Source organism: Protobothrops mucrosquamatus, unplaced genomic scaffold (assembly GCF_001527695.2).
Source record: "Protobothrops mucrosquamatus isolate PMUCROS unplaced genomic scaffold, P.Mucros_1.0 scaffold2202, whole genome shotgun sequence".
Lineage (NCBI taxonomy): Eukaryota > Metazoa > Chordata > Lepidosauria > Squamata > Viperidae > Protobothrops > Protobothrops mucrosquamatus.
In genome coordinates, this window is record NW_015388294.1 from 67,697 (window position 1) to 92,640 (window position 24,944).

The following is a 24,944-nucleotide window of genomic DNA, read 5'->3' on the forward strand; positions in this document are numbered from 1 at the left end:
AGTAGTTCAGTTGAGTTTATCTTGATAATATTTGAGCAATTAAATCAGGCTGTTAGGGAACAGCTGTCATTCCTTCTCCCCTGGTTGACCTGCTTTGGGAGGACATGGCTCTGTCTGCCAGGAGGAGAAAAAGGCTGTTGGGCAGGGAAGACATGGCTGCTTTGAAGAGGAAGGAGGAGATTTGTTCTTTTTCCCCACACTCGGATCCACGGGGGTGGGGCGTGGAGGTCTAGATAAGGCAGAGGTCCACACAGTGGCCCCCCAAGAGGCTTCCGTTTTGCTCAGACACAGCTTTCTTGGCCAAGTCCAGGCTGGGAAAAGTAACCAGAGCTTCTCCGCTAGGCTGACCGCTGAAGTTGAAAAGCGGAAGGACGGAGTCTGCATGGAGCTGCAACAACGGAAGGAAGAGGATCAAAAGGGCGGCCGGGCGCAGGTGGAGACAAGAACCAAGGGGCCATCTCGGCTTCTCTTCCCCACTGGAGGCTGAGAAGTTGACAGACACTTATTCGGGACCGATGACACCATGTGAACTAAGAGCCTGTTAAACACGATGGAGCTGAAGTTACCTGGAAAAGAGGTGGTCTCCTCTCTGGACTACATGGATCTCCTGAGAAGAGCTGCAAAAACCCTCCTGTATCCCATACCAAAGGGCGGAATCTTATCAGGTTCACCTGCCAGATCTTTACTCCAGAGCAGGCATGGGCAATTCGTTTTCCCAAGCGGCCACAGGAGGAAAGGGGACTGTTGCAGACAGCCAAACCAACAGGGCTGTGAAGATGCGTAGGCGTGCACACACACACTTATGTAAATTGGGGGGGGGGAGGAAATAGCAGTTGCCTTAAAAATAAAGCAGTTGAATTCTATTGCATGCACGGCATGTCGTTATTTACATGTGATTTCCAACTGACTTCATGTAGTAGGCCAGACAGGGACTGCCAAAGGGTCAGATGTGGGGTGGGGCTATAAAATGCCCAGGTCTGCTCCAGAGTATTGTTGGAAATTAAAACGGAAGCTGAGAGGACCAAGGTGCAGAGATCACGGACCCTTCTCTGAAAACCGACCCCATGGGGAAACCACGCACAGGCAGACTGCGCCCAACAGACTTGGACAAGCCACGGGTTTGTCCACTTCAAGCCCTGGTAACTCTGACGGCCCCTTTCAGGTCATAATTTCATATACTGATGGAGAAGAATTTTCTTGCAGATGTTTCATTACCCCACTAACTCACCCGGTACTGATGATGTTACCTAGTTGGGTAATGAAACGTCTGCAAGAAAACATCCAAGCTCCAGAGAGCATCAAGGAACTCTCAATTTCATTGATTGCCTGCCTTTCTATCCTTTTCTATTCTGATCTTTAATTTCTAGAATTGCTCGTCTGGGAGATCCAGTTGGTAATCTTTAGTCACACACTTTTAAGACACACACACACACCAAATAGGAAACACCAAGAAGGGCATAGAAGAGATTCAGCAGTAACAAACATCAAATTTAGGAAAGAAAGGGGCTGATTTCCTATAATCCATCCTGCCAAAAAAAGAAATGTTAGACCAAAACAGTTTTCATTGTTATACTCTCAGCAAACCTAAGATAACCTCTGCCATTTAAATCAACAATTTGGGGTGAGAAATGGACGAATAATCAGGACCCCCAATTAATGATGCTTCCTCTTCCATCTGTCCCAAATCAAAGGCAGGGTATTTTGCTTTTCCTGCTCCAGGTCTGATCATAGGACCAATGGAGAGTGGCCCACACAGCTGATGACGGCTGCAGGAAGGAAGCCTTGTTTCAAAAAAAAACAAAACAACCCCAGAATTAGAGAATGCCGCGCAAACTTCGAAAAGTCCAACCTCCCAACATTCTCCTAAATCAGGGGTCTTCAAACGTAGCCCTTTTAGGACTTGTGGACTTCAACTCCCAGAATTCCTCAGCCAGACAAGCTCATAAAAGTCCTAAAAGGGCCAGGTTTGAAGACCCCTGCCCGCTGGCTGAGGAATTCTGGGAGTTGAAGTCCACAAGCCCTAAAAGGGCCAAGTTGGAAGACCCCTGTCCTAAACGTCCATCCCGAAGCACAAACACATTGAGACGATCAACATCACCGTTGGGTTAGTGGAGCCATGCAAGGTGCCCAAGCAAGGAAGTGTTAGCAAGCAAAATCCCATCACGAGCTAGGAAGAGAGGATGAAACGTGATTGGTTGGTTTGGGTTGTTTTTTTTTTTTATTTTATTTTTAAAGAAAAGGAAAAGGGAACAAAAATCATCTCCCCACAGAATCATTTCCATTCACCACCAAAGAGCTGCGCTTCGGCCAATCCAAGCTTACCTTCTCTGGTGGTTACCAACACTTACAAGCAAACCCAGTCTTTCGGTGCTTGTAACACGCTCCTTGCTTGGTCGTTCAGCTGAATGAGGCCATTGTAGTCGTCGGGAGCATACTACAGTACAAGTGTGATACACAAGATCAGCAAGAGAAGGAACACGGGGGTGGGTTTTGAACCAGCAAGCCACCCTTTCCCCCCATCAGCACGTGCCATTTTTCTTTAAAAGAGTGGGTGGGTGGGTGGGTTTAAAGTTTCCATCAGCAAAGGAACTGAGGTAGTCCTGCCTCAGAGTTAAGCCCAACTGGGGGTGGTTTGCAATCTTGTTTGGATAAACCAGGGTTCTTCAAACTTGGCCCTTTTACGACTTGTGGACTTCAACTCCCAGAATTACCCAGCCATGCTGGCTGAGGAATTCTGGGAATTAAAAGTCCACAAGTTGTCAAGTTTGGAGACACCCCCCCCTACTTTTAACCAAATTAGCCATTTGCTCAGTTTGGGGGGAATTTCACATCCCATCTACCTCCACAGCACATCATTCGGCTGTGATGGAACTTCCTCTCTGTTCTTTTTTAACTGCTCCTGGTGGGGCCGATCTAAATTCGGCACATTTAACTTTCCACCTTCTGAAAAGGGCTGCACCTGACTTTGATTCTGCTGGTGGTATAAATTAGGATTGGAGACCCAAGTTTATCTAATATCTCTGTGAATACGTTGAATAATCAAGAGCCTTCAAGCGGAACTCAGCTCCCAGTGCCTACGTGGACAAGTCATAAAAGGGCCAAGTTTGAAGACTCCTGGGATAAGCTTTCAAAATTTCCAGAGAGAATTAAGAGAACTGAAATCAGCAAGCATTAAAACAAGCCGTTGGCCATTGATTAGACCTGACCTTTTTTTGGGGGGGGGGGAGAAATCTGTGAAAAAGCTCATTTGTTAAAAGGTATGTCTTCATAGGAGCAAGTTGATTTCATCTCGGTGTGCTTGGTTGATGCATCAAGCTTAGCCAGGACTTAAGAAAAGCTGTGGGGAATATGCAACTAGAAGTGTGAAGAGCAAAAAAGAAATGGGGAAACCAATGGAAAGTACCACACATAGCCATTACATCCAGATCACCCCCAGTGTTCTCCCACACCTGCTGAATGGTGATAAAAGTTCAGAGCCCAGGGGGACTTTAGACAACAATTGGAAGGAAAGGAAACCAGCTACAACAAACTTCATGTTATCATATTCTTTCGCTTGCCCAGATTGGAGATGATTGCCTTGGTCTCTAAACACAACACAGGACCAGTATTGCCCAAGCTTCTGGCAAATTTATGTTTCAGAAGAAGTGGAGATCTGGAACTGCAGCTGGATTGTAAGTGGAAAAGAACAAGCCAGGATCCAAAGTGCTTTCAGAGAAGGAAATCGGGAGAACTCGTTCACTGAGAAATCACGATTTCCTGTTGCATCTGAGGCCGGCCATTTTATGACGACGAACACGAGAATTCCAATCTTAGATTCAACCAGGGCATCTTAATCTAGGGCAGTGGTTCTCAACCTTTTTAATGCCGCGACCCCCAACCGGTCGTAAGTCGAGGACTAAACCGGTCGTAAGTCGAGGACTACCCAACCGGTTGTAAGTCGAGGACTTTCCCTGCCTGGGAGCGCCGCGCATGCGTGGTTCCGCCCCCTGCGCCGGCCGAGGCGTAGCTGGCAAGCGGCAGAGACGGAGCAGGCCGACCACCAGCTGGCCCAGCTCAAGGGAGGTAAGGCACCCGCCGGAAAAGGGGGGAAAAAATGGTGGACAGCCTTGCTTGGCGACCCCCGTGAAATGGTCGATCGACCCCAAATGGGGTCGCGACCCATAGGTTGAGAACCGCTGATCTAGGTTTCTATTTCCATAATGGTCCGATAAATACATCAAAGCCGTAAGGCAGCCTGAAGTAAAGAGCACCGTCTCATGCATTTCCCAGTCTCTGGAATCTTACCCTGGAGACAAAATATCTAGGCAGTAGGCTGAGGACTTCCTGGTAGCCTTATTTCAGCACGCGTTAGAAGAGGAGAAAGGGAGGATGAGAGAGTAAAAGAAATATTGCTTTTGTCTATAATGAATAGAAAAGGAAAAACAAAAAAACCAGGAACACCTCTAGAATAAAGGAGAGAGAAAGGAAATTAGGGGCTACCAAGATTTGCCTTCTATTTAGGGATAAAAGAAAGAAGACAAGATAAAAACATCTTAGAATGAACGTGGCCTCCCCACCCATTTTCCAGAAAAAAGGAGATATGGACATACACGAGTCAGTCACATGGACCCAGTCTAGCAGCTTCTTCAACACAACCCATAGGACAATGGGCTCCACTGCATGGGGCAGATGACTTGAGATCACCTCACCACTCACACAGTTGCCTTTGGTGACGTTGTTCTTGGTTTGTTGCCGTCTTGATGCCCATCCAGATAATGAGGTACAACAACAAGGGATCAGAAGAACATGAAGTGTTCGTTTTGAGAGAGTTTCCTTGGCTGGTTACCTCAACTAGATCTGCCACAAGCAGTGCTCTAAATCCACACAGAGGGTAATCGTCACCAGCACCAGCCACGTCCCCGGCTCTTCCCCTCCCTCAGTTGAACCCCCAACCGAAGTCCTGTTTCTTCTCCCTCCTCACTCGCTCAGCAATGTCAGCCCCTGACAACTTGTTCACAAGCAATGCAAAATGGAGCAGGGCTTCCCCACCCGTTAAATGAGGAACAAGGACTTTAGAACCGAGAGCAGAATGACTAAAACACAAAGGAAAGGAGGATTTAGGGCAAGTGTACAGCAACACTGTAATGCTCTATACATGGGGCTCCCCTTGAGGAGCATCCGGAGGCTTCAACTGGTCCAGAATGCGGCCGCGCGGGCGGTGTTGGGAGCGACGCGTCGCTCCCATGTGACACCGCTGCTGCGCGAGCTGCACTGGCTGCCAGTGGCCTTCCGGGTACGCTTTAAGGTGTTAGTTACCACCTTTAAAGCGCTCCATGGCATAGGACCTGGATATCTCCGAGACCGCCTTCTGCCACAGATTCCCTCCCACAGACCGGTACGCTCCCACAGAGCGGGCCTCCTCAGGGTGCCGTCGGCCAAGCAATGTCGGCTGGCGACCCCCAGGGGGAGGGCCTTNCCCCCACCCTCTGGAACGAACTACCCCCCGAGATCCGGATGATTCCGGATCTCTTAACCTTCCGCCGCGCCCTCAAGACATGGCTTTTTCAGCAAGCGGGACTGACCTAGGGTGAATTTTTAAATAGGGACAATTTTTAATGATTTTAAATAAGACACAGCTACAAATATTTGGTTTTTAATTGGCTTTTATAGGGAAACGTTTTGTATTGTTTTTTAATATGCTGTGAGCCGCCCTGAGTCCCATGGGGGAGAAGGGCGGCATATAAGTTTAAAAAATAAATAAATAAATAAATAAACACGTTGCAGCTATTTCCCTTCTCCAGCCTCCGTTTCAACTTTTCCCAAGATCAGGAAATCGCCATTTCTGCTGTCTGCCATGGTCATTCTCACAGACCAGTATAGGGGCTGATACAAAATCCCTCAAGAAGCTTCCATACTGAGCCATTCTAGCTACGGGGCTGAGAAGGAGGGACTGGACCAAAGTCATCCATGGTGACAATCCAACACCTTCATCACTATACCCCACTGGCTCTCAGCTACCTCCATTTCCACTAGTAGCCACCATTCACACCATCCACACCATCCACTAGCAGCCACCATCCATTTCCACTAGTAGCCACCATCCACCACAAGCCCTGGTGGTGCAGTGGTTAGAATGTAGTACTGCAGGCTATTTCTGCTGACTGCCAGCTGCCAGCAGTTCGGCAGTTCGATTCTCACCGGCTCAAGGTTGACTCAGCCTTCCATCCTTCCGAGGTCGGTAAAATGAGGACCCAGATTATTGGGGGGCAATAGGCTGACTCTGCAAACCACTTAGAGAAGGCTGTAAAGCACTGTGAAGCGGTATATAAGACTAAGTGCTAGTGAGGGACAGTGTTACCTATTGGTCAAGGTAGCTATCTTTTTAAGGTCTCTAAGGTCGATTCTTGCATTGTTTTTTCACGCAGGGAAAACCCACCACAAGACAAGGTTGCAACCTCAATTTGGAACAGGCAGTGAGATGTTTGAAGGCACCTTGAAACCCTTTTGGATAGTAAGAGCTGTTTCTTGCCATGAGCAAAGATGCCTCGCCAGTAAATACCAGCGCGTGCCACGAGGGGGCACCTTCAGTGTTACCTATTGGTCAAGGTAACAGGAATTCGTTAGAGGCAAGGACACAAATGCATCTTGTATCCCCAAGGAAAAAAAGTGATCTACCAAGAATCAAAAACCAGAGTTTTAAAGGTCATGTTGAAGATAAAATGACCCAGAACCTTAAAAAAACAGTGATTTTTTAAAAGAAAAGGTCACCTTCTTTGCTATTATACCACTTTATTGGACTATACCTGGAGTTCATATATACTGTAGAGTGAAACCTTATTCTGCCAGATCTTGCTGGGACAGACTTTGCATTAAGTGGATGAAACATCCGTGGCAACTGAAGTGATGGAAATGGACAAAAGGCATCATCTGGGCAATAAAGTCATTGCAAAAGTGGTGTCAAATGATGCTCAAACCCGATTTCTGTCACCTGGGTGATGACAACATCACACCAACGGCACATTCTCTAATTCAACAGACATTCTTCAACTACAGGCACCTCGCCCCGTCACCATTTCACTAAAAACAAACGTTTCGTGGGTCCTGTTAGCTTGGTGATACAGATAGTCCTTGACTTACAACATCTGAACCCGAACTGTCTGTTGCTAAGTCAGACCGTTGGATTTTGCCCTGTTTTATGGCCTTCCTTGCTATAGTTGTTAATTGAATCACTGCCATGGATAAGTTGGTAATTGCGGTTGTTAAGCGAATCCGGCTTCCCCATTGACTTTGTTTGTCAGAAGGTCGCAAAAGGGGATCACTGCAACTGTCGTAAAAATGAGTCAAGTGTCTGAATTCTGATCACGTGACCATGGAGATGCTGCCCCAGCCGTAAGTGTGAAAAATGGTCATAAGCCACTGTTTTAATTTTGAACGGTCACTAAACAAATGATTTGTAAGTCGAGGACTACCTGTATATTTAAACACCCACCGCACTGAAGATTTAACATTAGGTCTTCCGTTTTCCCAAGTTGGAAATTCTTAGAAAGGCCGCGGTTCCCTCCAAACTTCTCCCAAGAATGAGATTTGGGAAGCGCCCATCTTGCCCTGACAGACTTCCTTACAAGGAAAAGAGGAATGCGAGTCAAAAGACTGGACGCTCACCTGATAGCCTTGGAAGAAGCTGAGGATTTCCTTCATTCCTGTATTGTAGGGCAATCCTTGCATCCGGACAAGAGCGCCTGCCTGAGGGAGCATCGGAGTGTGGGAAGCCGAGGCAGCGGCCGCAACGGCGGCTTGTGGAGCCGTGATGTAGCCAACAGTGGTTGGAGACACTGGAGGGCTGAAGAAAGAGGAACAGAACATGGTGGCCGAAGGGCTGTTTCCCACATATCGATACATCGCTTGGATCAGAAGACTTGGGAACTGATTCTCTTCAATAATGTCTCTTAACCTTAGGGTCGACTTTAAGATGTGTGGGTTTCAACTCCCAGAATTTCCCAGCCAGCGCTGGCTAAGGAATTCTGGGAGTTAAGGTCCACCTGTCTCAAAGTTGCCGAGATTGATAAGTCCTCTTCTGAATCCACGGGAATTGAATAAATGATTCCAAAAGCCAGTTGCTTGCAAAGAAGACTGGGCAAGTTGAACTGTGGAAGTCATTGCAAATCCATTGCTCCAACTTGGCCATCAAAATCCTCCTCTAAAGCTGCTCCAGTTAGATTAGATCAGCCCAGTCCTTCCAGTAATACCAGCCAGCATGTTCTGGGACCTGAAGTCCACACATCTTAAAAATTGCCACCAAGAGTGAAAAACACTGTCTCAGATTTGCAACAATTTGTTCATACCCATTACTCCTATCTTCCAGTGAAACATATATGTCCACTTCTCCAACATGGGTGCCACCAGTTGGGTGGACCTCAACTCCCAGAATTCTCAGTGAACTCCATAGTGGCCTAGAGAATTCTGGGTGTCCAAAATCCACAAGCCCAGTGGAATTTGAGAACTTCCCACAAAATCCTTTTATGATTAATGGATTCTACCCTGGTGAGGCCCACAAGCAGACAAAGCTAAGATGCTTACTAAGTTTGGGAACTGCAAGTCAACATAATCTGAGGGCATCTGGCCGGGGTGAGTTGGGCTCACCGTTCCAATGATGACCTCACATACATGGCATTCCAGCATTTGCTTCTAAACAGACCTTGGATATTTTCATTGGCATGCCCGTACTAATTTTGTACCTCTGCTTGTTTTTTTAAAAAAATACCTTTTCATGATACTGAAAGCACTAGTTCCCTTCTTAAACTTGCAGTAAGCCCTCTCAGCATACTTTCTGCCCTTTGAAGGACAAAACAGGAATGCATGAAAATAAATTATGTCCCAGGGCTACGTTGCAGCTTGGATTTGAAGGTGAAAACGTGACTCTGGAGAACGCAAGGACAAACGTGGAGCGGTGGCCTGCAAACTCCGTAAAACCCAACTCAGCTTTTCCTCCACCGTGCACCAGCTGTGGAAGGCAGTCATGGAATCCTGGGGAAAGACCCAGCTGAATATCCCTTCTCTGCCCAAGAGTCTTGGGGGTGAAAGAAAAAGATTGGGAAGGCCTGGAACTGGGCCGGGGTGACCGCCGCGGACACACAAGTATTCTCCAAACGAACTGAGGCTGAAGCTTTTCCCAGCTCCAGATCCTCAGACAAACTTTATTAGCTTTTGCATTTGTTGACAAGTTTGTTACCTGGCCCGATCCAAAGATAAAGCAAGCAAGAGGGTTCAAACTCCTGCACATTGGCCATGTTGGCTGTTATACAGAAGGGTGGGCTTCAACATTGCCAGGAGATCTGAGGCGCGGGGGGAAAAAACTAGTCAAAATGACCAAAAACCAGCTGAATTTCAAGCAGAGAACAAGTGCTCCATTACTGGAGGCTTATAAGAAGAGACTGGGCAACTACTCATATAAGGTCTCCTTCTTGAGCAGGGGGTTGGACTAGAAGATCCCCCCCCCCCAAGGTCCCTTCCAACTCTGTAATTCTGTTAATAATCCAGGATACTGAGGACCCGGCTTCAAATTCATACAGTACTTTGTCCTTAATTGAGGGCCTTACGTTCTTCAAAGGTAAAACTTCATCCTAATCTGGCCCTTGATCAACAACATCAGTCCTCCTCATCCCTTGACATCTTAAATGTGAAGCATCTTAAAAATGCATTTCAAATACTGTGAGGACTAGAAACGTAAATGACAATTGAAACTCTCAGTGATCTAAATGAGTTGCAAGATTTTTTGCTCGAGTTTGGGTGTGTCCCAAAGCATAACGACTGGCTCAGACAAATACGCATCACCCTTCAATAGTACCTGGGGTAGTAAGCTGTGTAGTTCATGTAAAGTTGAGCTGCCTGAGCAGGGTAGTAGGCGACAGCTGGAGTGACGGCGGCCGCGGCCGCTGCGGCTGCAGCTGAGGCTTGTTGAGTCCTGGTTGGAGCCAAGAGGGCTTGCGATGGGTAGATTGCGGCTTCTGCCGGGATCACTGTGGTGGCCGCCGTTTGAAAAGCGTAGGCGGGAGGAGAAAGGCCTGGAGAGGGACGAGAAAGCAAACCAGGTAGCCAGTCAGCCGCAGAGATTCTGCTGGGCAGCTGAGGTTGACTTGGGAAAAGAAAACAGACGAACAGATAGATTCGGGGACACCTGTCAGGCAGGGGAGAAACACGACAGTTCCCACAAAGCGGACTGGCCCACTTTGTCTATTCTGAACCATCCTTTTAGGGCTCTCCAGTGTTTGGCTTCTGGGCTCAAAAGGGCCTTGCTGGAATGGCGATGAAAGGATGCGAAGGTCCCCACTGGGCCAATTTCAGAACAGAGGAGAATAATCTCCTCTCTACCAGAAGGCAGCAAAACTATTCCTGTGAATGTTACTCTGAGCTTTAAGCAAAAGAAGCTTTAAAACAAGATTTAGGTTGACAGAATGGACTTCCTTCCTTCCTTCCCTTCCTTCCCCCCCTCTCTCCCTCCTTCCCATGTCTTTCCCTTCCTTTCCTTTCCTTCTCCTTTCTTTTTGTTCCCTTCTCCATCCCTTCCCTTCTCCTCTCCTCTCCTTCCCCTTCCTTTCCTTTCCCTTTCCTTTCCTTCTTTCCTTTTCTTTCCTTTCCTTTTCTTTCCTTCTCCTTTCCTTTCCTTTCCCTTTCCTTTCCCCTTCCTTTTGTTTCCTTTCCCTTTCCTTTTCTTTCCTTCTCCTTTCCTTTCCTTTCCTTTCTTTTCCCTTTCCCTTCCCTTCCCTTTCCTTCTTTCCTTTTGTTCCCTTCTCCATCCCTTCCTTTCCTCTCCTCTCCTTTCCTTTCCCTTTCCTTTCCTTTTGTTTCCTTCTCCATCCCTTCCCTTCTCCTTTCTTTTCCTTTCCTTTCCTTTCCCTTTCCTTTCCTTCTTTCCTTTTCTTTCCTTCTCCTTTCCTCTCCTCTCCTTTCCTTTCCCTTTCCTTTCCTTCTTTCCTTTTCTTTCCTTTCCTTCTTTCCTTCTCCTTTCCTTTCCTTTCCCTTTCCTTTCCCTTTCCTTTTGTTTCCTTTCCCTTTCCTTTTCTTTCCTTCTCCTTTCCTTTTCTTTCCTTTCTTTTCCCTTTCCCTTCCCTTTCCTTTCCTTCTTTCCTTTTGTTCCCTTCTCCATCCCTTCCTTTCCTCTCCTCTCCTTTCCTTTCCCTTTCCTTTCCTTTTGTTTCCTTCTCCATCCCTTCCCTTCTCCTTTCTTTTCCTTTCCCTTTCCTTTCCTTCTTTCCTTTTCTTTCCTTCTCCTTTCCTTTTCTTTCCTTCTCCATCCCTTCTCCTCTCCTCTCATTTCCTTTCCTTTCCTTCTTTCCTTTCCTTCTCCTTTCCTTTTGTTCCCTTCTCCATCCCTTCCCTTCTCCTTTCCTTTCCTTCTTTCCTTTTCTTTCCTTCTTCTTTCCTTTTCTTTCCTTCTCCATCCCTTCCCTTCTCCTCTCCTCTCCTTTCCTTTCCTTTCCTTTTCCTTTCCTTTTGTTTCCTTCTCCATCCCTTCCCTTCTCCTTTCCTTTCCTTTCCTTTTCTTTCCTTTCCTTTCCCTTTCCTTTTCTTTCCTTCTCCTTTCCTTTTGTTTCCTTCTCCATCCCTTCCCTTCTCCTTTCCTTTCCTTTCCTTTCCTTTCCCTTTCCTTTCCTCTTTCCATCACAAAAGCCAAATCACAAATTGTCATTCTTTGATGCTCAACGCAACCAGAGACACTGTTTACAAGGCCACGTAAACCCAACAGATTTCATCAGTCCTCCTTGGTTTGTCCCGAGAGATCCTCGGTCTTGTTATTGAACAAGAGGCGGCCTCTGTAGATTAAGTCTTCCCTTGGTTAAAATAACATTAATCTCGGAGCAGTACAAAGCAGAAAGGCTTCCAAACCCAGCTACTGAAATTTGGCCAAAGCTGACATTTATTTATAGCGGATTTAAAACTGATTAGATCCTGATCCGTTTATAGCACTAGCAAAACTGCAGCCCAAAAAACAGACCCTCTTGATTCTTGGAGGAAAGAAATAAGGAGGACGAAAGAGAAACTTGGAGAATTGCAATTTTTAACACATTGCAGGGACCTGGCTAAGGATGTTCTTATACAGGTAGTCCTCATCTCAGACCTCTTATTCACAGTGGATGGCCAAAAAAATGATTCAATCACAAAGGAAAGATGAAATCGTACTTGCTTTGCAACCCTGAATGGTGAATACCACTGATAAGCCAGCATTTGTAGGTCTGCTTTGGCAGAAACCCGTGGCTTGCGAGCAATTTAGTCTAAAGTTTCCGGACAGACCTGCATAGGATATAATTTTCCAGGTCATTTTTTTTTTTCTTTTTCTGTTCCTTTAATGGCAACATCACATTGTTACTATTACCACTGATAATCCTCTGTTGTTGTTGTTTGGTCAATTTGATATCTCCCACCCCCTCCAAAAGAAAGCAACACTGTGATTCTAGCAACACACCACAAGTTAACTGGAAGCAAAAATCAATCGTTGGAGCTGATTACCCACATTGGCACCTCCGTACTGTGAGCAGCTTTGAGAAAAGCACCTGCCAATCATATCTCATTTTTCACCCAGCTTGCAGTCCCAGCCTGACCCCAGAAATCTGATTCCTGATCGGGGGGGGGAACCCCAAAAGAAATGAGCCAGATTCTGCTGCCCCTCAGCACCTACCAGCGTGTCAACCGGGAGCAGCACAGAGCACGCGAAGGACTCAAGACTTACATGGTAACTTACAAGGGGGCGGAGACAAGCCACTACGGTTTAAAGTGCCACCCATTAAAACAAAATTCATCTCCTCTCCTGAACACTGGAAGACTTCCACGTAACGGTCCTTCATCATTTTCTTGTGACACTTCTGGGATACCAAGAAGGCTCGGTCAGAAGATTTCATCTGGATAAAGGCATCACCAGAAGGCCGGCCCTGGAAGGAAGGAAAGAAAGAAAAACATTGGCTAGTGCCTTGCGAAGTAGAGAGGAACAAACCTACATTCAGCATTCCAGACTGGCTGTATCACTTTTTCAAAGAGATGGCCTACCACCCTAATTATCTCCAGCCTGCAGCCCATGATGTCTCGGGGGGGGATGTGAGAAAGACCTTGTGTCAACGCTGCTAACATTGGATGTTCTTGCTTTGACAACATATGGAGATGCAGCCTGTTTCTTTCTTATGCTTCACTCTTAGAATTAGATGATACTGGGGGAGGGGGAGGAATGTGATGGGAGTTAGTTAGACATAACAATATTGCAATAGTGTGTGAATTCAGAGCTTTTGAAATAAGAGACGATAAGGAATGGTGGGTTGGAGAACAGGAGGGAAAGCCTGCATTTCAAACTAATTGGAGAATGTGATTTATGACTGTTAATGAGAGGAGGGAATTGTGTTTGATTCTGTGTGCCAAGGGGAGGGGAATCCAGATTTTGGCTTGGACTATGTAAGTGCCGATGCTATGCTGCTCGAATAAAGACTCTTTAAGGTAAACAATGCCTCGAAGTTCTTTGAAGAGTTTCACATGTCGGAACCATGACACCTTGAGAGACAGAGCGAAGAAATGCATGGTCAGAGAAGAGACAGCAAAGCCCACAGTGGACACTGAGTGGAGCAAGAGGCTCAGGAGGGACCCTCCCTGGTTTCTCAGGCTGTAAAGAAGATGAGAGAAAACTGTACTTTCAGATTTGCAAGATTGTGTTAACGTCAAGGGAAAGTCGTGTCCGACTCTAGTGGGTGCTGCTCATCTCTGTTTCTTAGTCAAAGGAGCCAACATTGTCTGAAGATACTTCCATGGTCATGTGGCCAGCATGATTAGACGCTGAGGGAGATGGAATGTTGTTACCTTCCCATCGAAGTGGTACCTATTTATCTACTTGGATTGGCCTTTTGGAAAGCACCTTTGGGATAAACTAGTGCTGATCATTTCAAGAAACCTTTAAGTTCTCATAAACTTCACAAACACATTTTTTTTGGAGGGGGGAAGTAATTATGGATCACTTCGTTAAACACGGATCCAGCTGTCCAGAAAAAGGACAAAAGGAAACTGAGGCTCACGGGATGGCAGAAAACACCATCATGGCCACCTTCTGGTTTACGGGTGCTGTGTTCTACCCCTAGGACAACCCCTCTGTGAGATGCCCATCACAGGTTATGAGCACTTGTTTGAAGCCAACAGCTCCCAAAGTTTTGAGGACATCTAACGTGTTCATACTTGCTGGTTGAGAACCATGTGAACTCCATGCGGTTTGATGTCCCCAGTTGCGTCGCCCATGAACTCCAGAATGTCATCTATCCCAGCTGTGTAAGGCAGGCCACGGAGGCGGACACAGTCTCGCACACTGCCAGCAGCGATGGTGTAAGGAGGAGGGATGACAGGGACGATCGGGGTAGGAAGAGTAGCAATCAATGGGGCTGACATGTATCGGTTGAGAACCTGGAGGAAGGAGAAAGTTCACCAAGAATGAGAACAGAAGAGCTCTTTGGATGTGGACTAGGCTGTCTGTCCTCAGCTTATGAGCACAAGTGAACTAAGGAGAAAATTCCTGACAGGGAGGACAATTAGCCAGTGGAACAGCTTGCCACCGGAAATCATGGGCTCTCCATCACTGGAGGTTTTTAAGAAGAGGATGGACAGTCACTTGTCTGAGACGGTATAGGTTCTCCTGCTTGAGCAGGGGGCTGGACTAGAAGACCTCCAAGGTCCCTTCCAGCTCTATTCTATTCTAAATGAATCTGGCTTCCCCATTGGCTTTGCTCATCAGGCTGCAAAAGGTGATCACATGACCTGGGACACTGCAACCGTCGTAAATACATGCCAGTTGCCAAGCATCCAAATTTTGATCATGTAATCACGGGGATGCTGCCAAAGTCATGTGGAAAATGATCATAAATCACTTTTTCAGTGTTGTCGTAATTTTGGTCATTAAATGAATAGTCGAGGTCTCCCTGTATCAATATGTTACTAAATCGCTCATATTTGAGTGACCTCCACCCTTTTGCCTTCAATTAAACTATTACTCGATTAATTCATTTAATCAAGGGGATGGTTAACTTCTCATTGAGCACCTATGTCCGAAATCTGTGCAAATGCAGCCATTCCTTAAAGCCCACCCCTTTGCTCGGTGTGACCGCTGCAAGCTGATTCAGGAAAGTCTCAGCTTCTCTCATAAACACATTCAGGCTTTCTTTTGCGGCACAAGGAAAAGCTTCCATCTGGCTAAAATAATAAGCTTGGAGAAATCCCTGCACGTACACACACACACACACACACACATACAAACACATACACACAAACTCCTTTTTCAAATCTCACTGGGAATATTCCTAGTAAGTCCCTCTTGGGCTTTGCCTAACAGACAACTGGAGACCAGCCAGCTGTCTGAGACACTGTTGTCCTAAAGTTGATTACAGACCACCTGGTCAATCTTCCCTCAGTCTGCCTAGAAGGCGGTTGCCACAAGGAAACCAACCAGGGTTTAAGGTGGTGCCAAGGGATCCTTGCTTGCGATTTTGTTGGAAAAGGTGTAGATGACTGCCTCTCTGGAATTCAGCCTTGATTGCCCTCTCTCCTCCTCCGAGAAGACTAATTTGCTATCTCTGTGAATGGGGGGATCCTTGATTGGCCCGCTCTGTGTTGATTATATTCCCTATTTGGGATCAAAACGATGAAATCAAAACGATGTCACCTCCTCTACTTGAAGCGCTTTGCAAAAAGCGTGAACAGAAAGAATCCTAACAAAATAGTAGGGTCAGGTTATCATGCTAAGCCATGATACCGTGCGTATGGACTACTGCAATGAATGCATTTAGCTACTCTGGCTTGGAAACTATGCTTCGTGGCTTAGTGAAGACATCATGAGGAGTTCCTCCTGGTAATCTGAAGGGGAAGAGCTTTTGCCCTTGATAAACTGGGGCAGAATTTTCCCCTCTGGAGAGTAAGGAAGATGACCTTGCTGAAAATACGTAGGAACTGTTAGCAAGGCAAAAGGGCTGGAACATCTTTTAAGTCTGGAACTATGAGATAATGTTCAGAAGTGGCTCAGACAGACGTCTTCCTGTCACTGAATTATAAATGGTAGCAGTAGGAGGTACAACATAATCAGACATGCCAGATTCTCTTATTGTAGCTAATCTCAATAAAAGGAGTGTTAGTCTTCCCGTGGAGCTGATTTCATGGTCTGGTCTTCCTAGTGGGGCTGACTTCTCCTCTGGAGAAGTTAAGAAAGATCATCCAACTCATTTCATCGCCCTGAACATCAGTGGATAACTTCCAACAGTTGTTTTATGTCCTATTCTAGGCTTAAATAACTCTCATTCCTCCTGGATCTCTGCACCAGTTGCCTGTGACTCTTAGCCCTAGGGAGGCCCAATGAAAAAAGGTGAAACAGACCCAAAGGCCCAGAATTCAACATCTACTACAACCTGCTGGACTTCAGCTGCTGTGCTTCTGAAGAGCTCGATGTAGCGTTTTCCCAGGATCTCCTTGTGTTTCTTAAGAGCATTCTGTGCGTAATCTTCACAAGCAAATAACACAAATGCATCTCCAGTTGGCCGGCCATCTGGATACTTGACAAAGAGGAGGCCCTCCTTGCCCCCGGTGACGGGACACTCGGGGCCCAAGAAGCCCAGCACATCCTCGGGCGTTGCGGTGAAAGGGAGGCCCCGCATCCGGATGATGACTTGGTTCTCCTTGGAGAGGAACTGGGCAACTTCATTGGAGGTGCCTACACAGAAGAGATGACCACTAAGCATATGTCCTATACTTAACCCTGAGGAAGAAAACATTGCAAATTTAAATTGGAAATTGAGAATTCTTTCTAGTTCTAGGTTTTGGTATAATGGTGAAGATGCTGGACGAGGAGATGGGTGGCTGTGAATTCTAGTCCTCCCTGAGGCGCAGAAGCTCGTTGGGTGACTTTGAGCCAGTCCTCCCCGTCCAACCCATCTCCAGGGTTGTTATTCTAAGGATATTAGAAGAAGAGAACAAAACATGTACTACGATGGGTTGTACAAATGAAAAAGGAGATATAATCTAATAAATAAACTATACACCTGCCTGTGGTTAGCTTACAAAATTGAGTCAGTGGTTTTATTGGCATGTCTTAATGAACTAGCCAACTATACTTTAGCTTACCATGCTGTGCAAACTCAGATTAATGATTAGTGATTAGTTTCAGAACCAGAAACTAATCACTAATCATTAATCTGAGTTTGCACAGCATGGTATGCTAAAGTATAGTTGGCTAGTTCATTAAGTCATGCCAACAAAGCCCTTATCAAACACTTGGTCTCCTGGCTCTGGTCTATTTGGAACAACCTTCTCCATCTCTGAATCTGTTGAATCAACTCCCAACTATTTAGCTAACAATAAGATACTTGTATACCATCCCCCAGCCCAAACCTGGAGATGTCCATGTTAAGGAACCAAAAAGGAATTTTGGTATGTCGGCTTTTATATTATTTCTTATAGCCGCTTAAAAAGATCTTCTTGCAATACAATTTGGATCACAAGCTTAATAGATTTTATTCTAAAGGTCTCACCACCAGCAATTTTCAGGAATTCCTCTCCCATGGCTTTGTAAACCTGAAACAAAATAAGGCAAAGACAATAATTGTGATAGATGTCAAGATATTTGATGAGTTATATTAGCATAATATGCACATTTGTCTTTAAAACGACACAAGATACCCTTTATGAATCTAGATTTATTAGGACATAATATTTGGGAAGACCTTGGGATATGTCTCCTCTAGACCACATCAATCTAGCTTTCCAGAGGTGGTTTGGGATACCACCTGGAACTACCAGATCAGTGCTCCATAAGGAAAATGGAACATCAGGAGATCTTGAGAACATTTATTCTGTAGATTTAGAAGTACTCATGTAAAAGTATATTTAATTCATCTATAAAACACTCATATAACACCACTGCTCAAGAAGGGGAATTAGCTTCCATCACGTTTCCAAGTGTAGTTTAAGACTGTAGCTATCATAAGAAAGCCCCGTAAGGCCAAGGGCCAAATTATTTGTAGAATCACTCTGAATGTTTCCCTTTGACCCACCAGTACTGACAGGATGGTCAAGCTCCATATCCCTTCAATGCAATTTTATTGGCAGCAGAACCAGTATACAAAGAGAAGATAGCTGGAGGTTTGGATGGCCCTTATCCAGTTAGTCGTGATAAAGTCTTGGTTGTTCCTTCATGCTATTGGGCTGGGGTGATAGGGAAACTCTGTTAGTTGGTTTCCTATTATTGATCATAAGCTGGAATGATCTATTTGGCCTCCTGACATATGGATACATTGATTTTTTTTATTATAATTTCAGTCTTCATTCATTGTCAGCTGTCCAGAAAGATGGTAGTGAGATGGACAACCATGTAAAGCATTTAAATAAATAGGAAATAAGTAAATGACTGTTACATCCTCTTTGCACACATCCAATATATCACATTGAACTATTTAGTTATAATTAATCAATGATAGCTAAGTAAACTACCTCAATGTATCGGCTTCCCATGTGATGTTTGTGCCTCTCCAGAGCCAGGTCTCTCTGCTCCGAGCTGACAAACCGCACCAAAGCCTCTCCATTTCGCCTTCCTTGAGCATTCAGGCACAAGGCCACACCACCCCTAAAAGAAAGGGGAAGCAAGGACATCCCCAGAGAGAGAGAATGAACTAGACCATATCCAGCTTTCTTCCAAAGTGGCGCCATTTTTTAAGATCTGGATAAGCTGATTGAGGCCACGGAGTCTTGGAGGATAAGATTTCAATCCTGCTCCAAAGCCACACACAATAACGGTGCAATCAAAATAATAAAATGGTATCTCTTATACTAATCAATGGGATGCACTCTCAAATCACCAGGAAGAGCTGTGAGGTTGCAAATTAAAATTACTCCCATCTCATTCAAAGAGGAGGCAATTAACGTGAGTTAGGAAGAGAGGGTTTAAGTTGTAGTGAAATTCTCTCAGCTCCAGATGTCCATTTCAAGTATTTTGTGAGGAAATAGTCCTTCTCCAATGATGTAAAAGCTAAAAATTGCTCTTTTAGTATGTTTAGACCAGGGGTAGGCAACCTTGGCTCTTTTTATGACTCGTGGACTTCAACTCCCAGAATTCCTGAGCCAGCCATGCTGAGGAGAAATGGAGAGGTTTCCATGCTGAGCCATGCTGGCTCAGGAATTCTGGGAGTTGAAGTCCACGAGTCATAAAAGAGCCAAGGTTGCCTACCCCTGGTTTAGACCATTGTGAGGGGATACGGGGGGAGGGGGAACAGGACAAAGAATTGGAACATCCAGAAGCCTATAAAAAGCAATCATAATGAAACTGATGAGCAAGATCACAGCTTTTGCGTTGGCTTAATTAGAATTAACCAAAACATGGTTGAGTTCTTCAGGACATCAGATTATAAAATGTGGGGGTGGCAAAGTACTGAGAAAGTACAAAACTTAAGCCAGATTGTTAAACCACAATGACCTTATCAGCAGTTGGAAATCAGCCCCAAAACGGAATTTGTGGGCTGAATGCAGAGTCAGTTAGTTCTGTTGGTATCCGATTATACCTAATCTAGAAGGGCTTGTTCCTTCCAGATTTCAGAAGAAACAACAGCTGTTGCCTTCTCTGTCTTGACTCTGCAGAAAACTGAACATAACAACATTCTAGTCTTGACATCGATGGTTCTACCAGCAATTTTTCATGTTTTTCAGACGTTTGTTGTCCACACTGATTTGTCAGGGTCCCCCAATTTTAAGTATGAAACTCTCACCCTGAATTCTTTACATCTAAGATCACCAAGGCAGAAGACACAAGGACTTGTAGCAACAGAAAAGTAAAATGGTCCTTGATATCCAGCTAGAAACAGACAGCATTAACCCAATCTTCTTACTTGTCCCAAAGTGTTTGGGTGTTTCCTTTGAAAACATTTTACTTCTCATCCAAGAAGCTTCTTTAGTTCTTCTTGGATCAGAAGCCAAATGTTTTCAAAGAAAACACCAAGAAAGTCCAGTTGTCTTTTGGGAAAATAACACCTTTGGGACAACCATGACTTGGATGATCGAGAATCTCCATAGGCAACTTTCTTACTTGGCAATATTAAGGCCTTTGAAAAAGCGAGCTATGTCTTGGTCCGAAGACTGCCAAGGAAGCCCTCGGGCACGTATGACCGTTTCGTTGTCCACTGCTTCTGATTTACTACTACAAAAAGAAAGAGAGGACAATACAAATCAGCAATTTAATCTGACACAATTCTTTATTACCATACTACAGGCAGTCCTCAACAGGCAGTTCCATTATTCTATTCTATTCTATTCTATTCTATTCTATTCTATTCTATTCTATTCTATTCTACTCTACTCTACTCTACTCTACTCTACTCTACTCTACTCTACTCCACTCCACTCCACTCCACTCCACTCCCTCCACTCCACTCCACTCCACTCCACCACTCCACTCCACTCCTCCACTCCACTCCACTCCATTCTACTCTACTCTACTCTACTCTACTCTACTCTACTCTACTCTACTCTACTCTACTCTACTCTACTCTACTCTACTCCATTCCTATTCTATTCTATTCTATTCTATTCTATTCTATTCCAAATACCTTTCATGAAAATTCTATTGGACACTATTCCAAATTAAGTAAACAGATAAAAAATAACAAAAAACTGATAAAATATGAACTCTTGTACATGCACAGCCTGTATTGCAATAATATTCACAGGCCATAGCAGAAACCAATCCAAAATTGGAGAAAACTTTTGGCCCAATGTGTTGTACAACAGTGGAAGACTTAAGTCTAAGTAAGTGTCAGAGCAACCAGGTAGACCAAACCAGAAAATCAACTCCACAGGAAAACCAGAAGGACACTTTATTGAGCTGGGCTACAATAACAGAATCTTGCAAATATGACAGTGCTTTAAGTTTCCCACCTTACGAATCAGGGAGAGCTTTCCCTCAGCTGCTTTTGTGTTATTATCTTGTTTCTCAGAGCTTATAGAATGCTTTGGCCTCTTAGTCTAGATTCTTGCCTATTTCTCTAAAGGTCACCCTTTGTGTTGTCTCCCAAAGGTGATATGTTTATCACATTTGGCATTTAGGAAGCCCTGAGGGGAAAAAAAATCAAATATGAAGAAAGCAAAAATGGTGACCAAGGACCCAAACTTTGGGTTTTCTACAAAGTTTGAGATAAGTGGAGATGTTTCCTTGCTATCCTTGTTTTTGTCCCAGGAATAAAAGGCTGGAAATAAGATTAAAACCTGGCTCCAGGTACTCCACAGTCATCTCTGCCATCCCACCCCATCCCATCCAGCTTCCATCTGGTGCCATCCTATGAGGGGAAAACACTCACCAGGGTCCTGTTTCGTACTTGTACTTCACCGTTTCTGGGGTGGTAAACCTGTGATCTGAAACAGACCGAAATGAAGACGTGAAAGAGCCTGGGCATACACCAAGGAGAGAAAAGATGCTTCTGATGGAGGAGAAAAACAGGCCCAGAATGAGACTCAGATTTTCACTTACTGCATGTCTCCGGAAGCATGCTGAAAACAATGGCTACCATGGCTTTCACTTGCCATACTCCAAAGTCCTCCTCGTTTTCATCTATCCCATAGCCGATATCTAAGTGATAAGTTTAAGAAAAGACGGTGAAAGGATTTCACCAACCACAGAGATGCTTAGGAACTGTGGGCAGTTCTTGGGACCTCAAGAGCGGCCCATGAAACACCACTGTTCCATGAGCTACAGTGGCTGCCAGCTTGCTTCCAGGTACAAGCCAAGGTGTGGGTAAACATCTTTAAAGTTCTTCATGGCCTGGGTCCAGGCTACTTGAGGGAACATCTCATCCCACTGAGATTGGCCCGTCCCACCTGTGCTGACACAGGAGGCATGCTGCAGGCCCTATTGGCCAGGAAATTCCAGGAGAAGGACCTTCTCTGCCATCGCGCCTGTCCTCTGGAACATCTTGACCCCGGGAGTGAGGTCTTCTCCTACCCGCCTTACCTTCTGTAAGAGCTTAAAGACCTGGCTCTACCAGTTGGCCTGGGCTCCAAAGGAGAGGGGTCATGTTTTGCATTTTGCATTTTACATTTTGTATTTTATAGTTTTGTAGTGTTCTATTTATATAGTTTTACTTTTTAATGTTGTAAGCCACCCCGAGTTACTTGTGGAAAGATGAGCAGCCAATAAATTTGATAAATAAAATAGAATAAATAGGGATGTTTATGGTTTGGACCCTAGATCCTTCGCCTTCACTAGCTAGGGTCCCTATGGAACTATTTGCCAGCTGACACTGGTCTGACGCTGTTTTCTCTCTGGTAGGCTTTGATTTTGCTTTGATGTGATCCTGACTTCATATGGCTAAGAAGCTTTCTGTCATTGCACAGCGTTTTCTGCCCTCCACAGTTCCAGGATCCTTACTTTCCAGGATTTGCAAAGACAAAAAGCTTTCATATGAGTATTTTGTGCACATCTACGCTTTCTTTCCTTGTTTTTAACAAAATGATTTCCACTGACAGTAAAAGATTATGTGTGTTGAAGCTTTCCTAGATACCGTTGCATTTATCTACAATGCTTGATAGCACTGATGTTTAGACCAGTGGTTCTCAACCTTTTTAATGCCGCGACCCCAACCGGTCGTAAGTCGAGGACTAAACAGGTCGTAAGTCGAGGACTAAACAGGTCGTAAGTCAAGGACTAAACCAGTCGTAAGTCGAGGACTACCCAACCGGTCGTAAGTTGAGGACTTTCCCTGCCCGGGAGCGCCGCGCATGCGTGGTTCCGCCCCCTGCGCCGGCCGAGGCGTAGCTGGCAAGCGGCAGAGACGGAGCAGGCCGACCACCAGCTGGCCCAGCCCAAGGGAGGTAAGGCACCCGCCGGAAAAGGGGAAACAAAAATGGCGGACAAAAAAAATGGCGGGCAAAAAAAATGGCGGACAGCCTTGCTTGGCGACCCCCATGAAATGGTCGATCGACCCCAAATGGGGTCCCGACCCACAGGTTGAGAACCACTGGTTTAGACCAACTTCATCCTTAGGATGAATGCATCTGCTCTTTCTTCCAAAAGGAGCATTTTGACAGACTCGGATTAAGACTTGGTAGCACCCATTCAGAGCCCACTTCATGCTTCGAAATATCCCTGTGTTTAAAAAAAAGGGAAGTCAGAAGCTGGAGTATATTGGACATTACAGAACTGCAGCTCTCAACATAAGCCAACCAGTCTAGCCAAGGATGAAGGCTATTAGGGGTTGTCACTTAACAATATCTGGAAGATCAGAAATCCCACTTTGCTTATGACACAACTTTGCAAAGGATACATTCTGCCATAGATTGTATAGTTTGATCCTTCACGGCGGCTGAGCTGGGATAGCAGTCATGAAATTCTTTCCGTAGATCATAAAATGAATAAAAACAGTCAGACAGCAGAAGATTCTGTAATGGGGGGTAACATAAAAAGGAGATAATGAATATTTGGAACCAGTTGAGTCTAGTAGTTTAGCATAAAACATAGAATGTTGACAAAGCTAATTTAAAACTGCAATTCCCAAGTGTTCCTGGATGGGAGAAGGAAACAAGGGGATGTTAGAGAAGATTAAGACCATTACATTAGTTAAATTAGACTAAATATAGAACCCTAATTCAATCAAAATCAGTACCACTGAACTGATTTCATGAGATCAAGGTGTCATGGATTCTTCTAGTGTTTAGAATATGTTTGAAGAAAATAACAAAGACAGTTTTTTCCTATGGATCATCAATAGAAACACCAGTCTTGAACTCAAAAACTCTTTTCACTTGCAAATTAGAAAGCTTAGCCAAGAGTTATGCTAATCCTATTGCCTTAAAACTAGCCAGGCTGGGGGCACTTATCAATACATTCTACCAATATGTTGTCTGTGCTTGTGTAATTTTGAAAAGTTTACTGAAGTCAGCCTTGTTCAAGTGCTACTCAGGCCTATTAGGACATTCTAGGGCTGTGAACCACACCGACAAAATTATCCCCAGAAGGAAATAGTAAACCTCAGATGTATAGTTTCCTTGATTTATGATCTGCATAAGTCACAAGAAATTCTTCAGTTTGACCTGAAGAAGTCATGACCTTATGCTAGATTAGAAAAGAATCAAGGGTGTCTTTTTTGTAGCGTGTTATTTGTCTGATCTGAAGAAATTAGAGTTCTTGTGTCCAATTGGGAAAATGAAGAGCAGTGTTTCTTAACGTCAGCAATTTGAAGATGGGTGGACTTCAATTCCCAGAATTCCCCAGCCATCTGGCTGGGGAATTCTGGGAATTGAAGTCCACCCATCTTCAAACTGCTGACGTTAAGAAACACTGACGTAGAGGATTTTTTTAAAAAAGGGTTGAGCTTGGATGTTGACTTCACAAAGACGCTTTCAAAATAAAACTTGTGTTGTAATCAGAAGCCCATAATTTTCAAGTTATTATGGCCATTAACCATGCTAGTTTCACTGCATCGTAATTTCAGATTTGAAGGGCCCCGTGAGTCCCAACAGAAAACCAGTGAGCCCTGGGTGTCGATCCAAGATGTTGTCCTGAGTAATAGCCAGGATCCCATTCGTAGCTTACCTTTTTGGATGCTTCTGGGTGGAGAACTTGTCGAATAAGGGGCTGGCCATCGGTACAGAAAATGTATGAGTTCCTTCCCAGGACCTTCAGATCATTGGAAACCAGTTGGCTGAACTGAAAAGAGAAGGGGAAAATATTCACGCTTACACAAGCCTGCAACCTAAATTCCCATCTCACAATGGCCTGTTCCGCCGAGCCCTGAAAACTCATCTGTTCCATGCGGCCTGCCTGGCGTAGTTTTGATTGGGTTTTGTTAGGGGTTTTATATTTTAGAGCAGGCTTTTATGTAATATTTACTGTGATTTTTATTATTGCCTGTTCACCACCCTGAGTCCCGTAAGGGAGATAGGGCGGTATATAAATTTAAATAATAATAATAATAATAATAATAATA

General features: G+C 44.9%; 1 protein-coding gene across 1 annotated transcript; it reads right to left on the bottom strand.

Moving 5' to 3' along the window:
- Positions 1–363: 363 nt before the first annotated feature.
- On the bottom strand, positions 364–24,664 carry ESRP2 (epithelial splicing regulatory protein 2; the record flags this gene model as incomplete). Its single annotated transcript, XM_015824323.2, has 14 exons — positions 364–388; positions 2,323–2,434; positions 7,642–7,819; positions 9,824–10,040; positions 12,704–12,902; positions 14,182–14,403; positions 16,392–16,693; positions 17,511–17,553; positions 18,469–18,601; positions 20,054–20,164; positions 21,321–21,375; positions 21,491–21,589; positions 23,283–23,397; positions 24,551–24,664. Coding segments are annotated over 13 exons (1,878 nt in total), but the record flags the coding sequence as incomplete, so codon positions are not given.
- Positions 24,665–24,944: the final 280 nt, after the last annotated feature.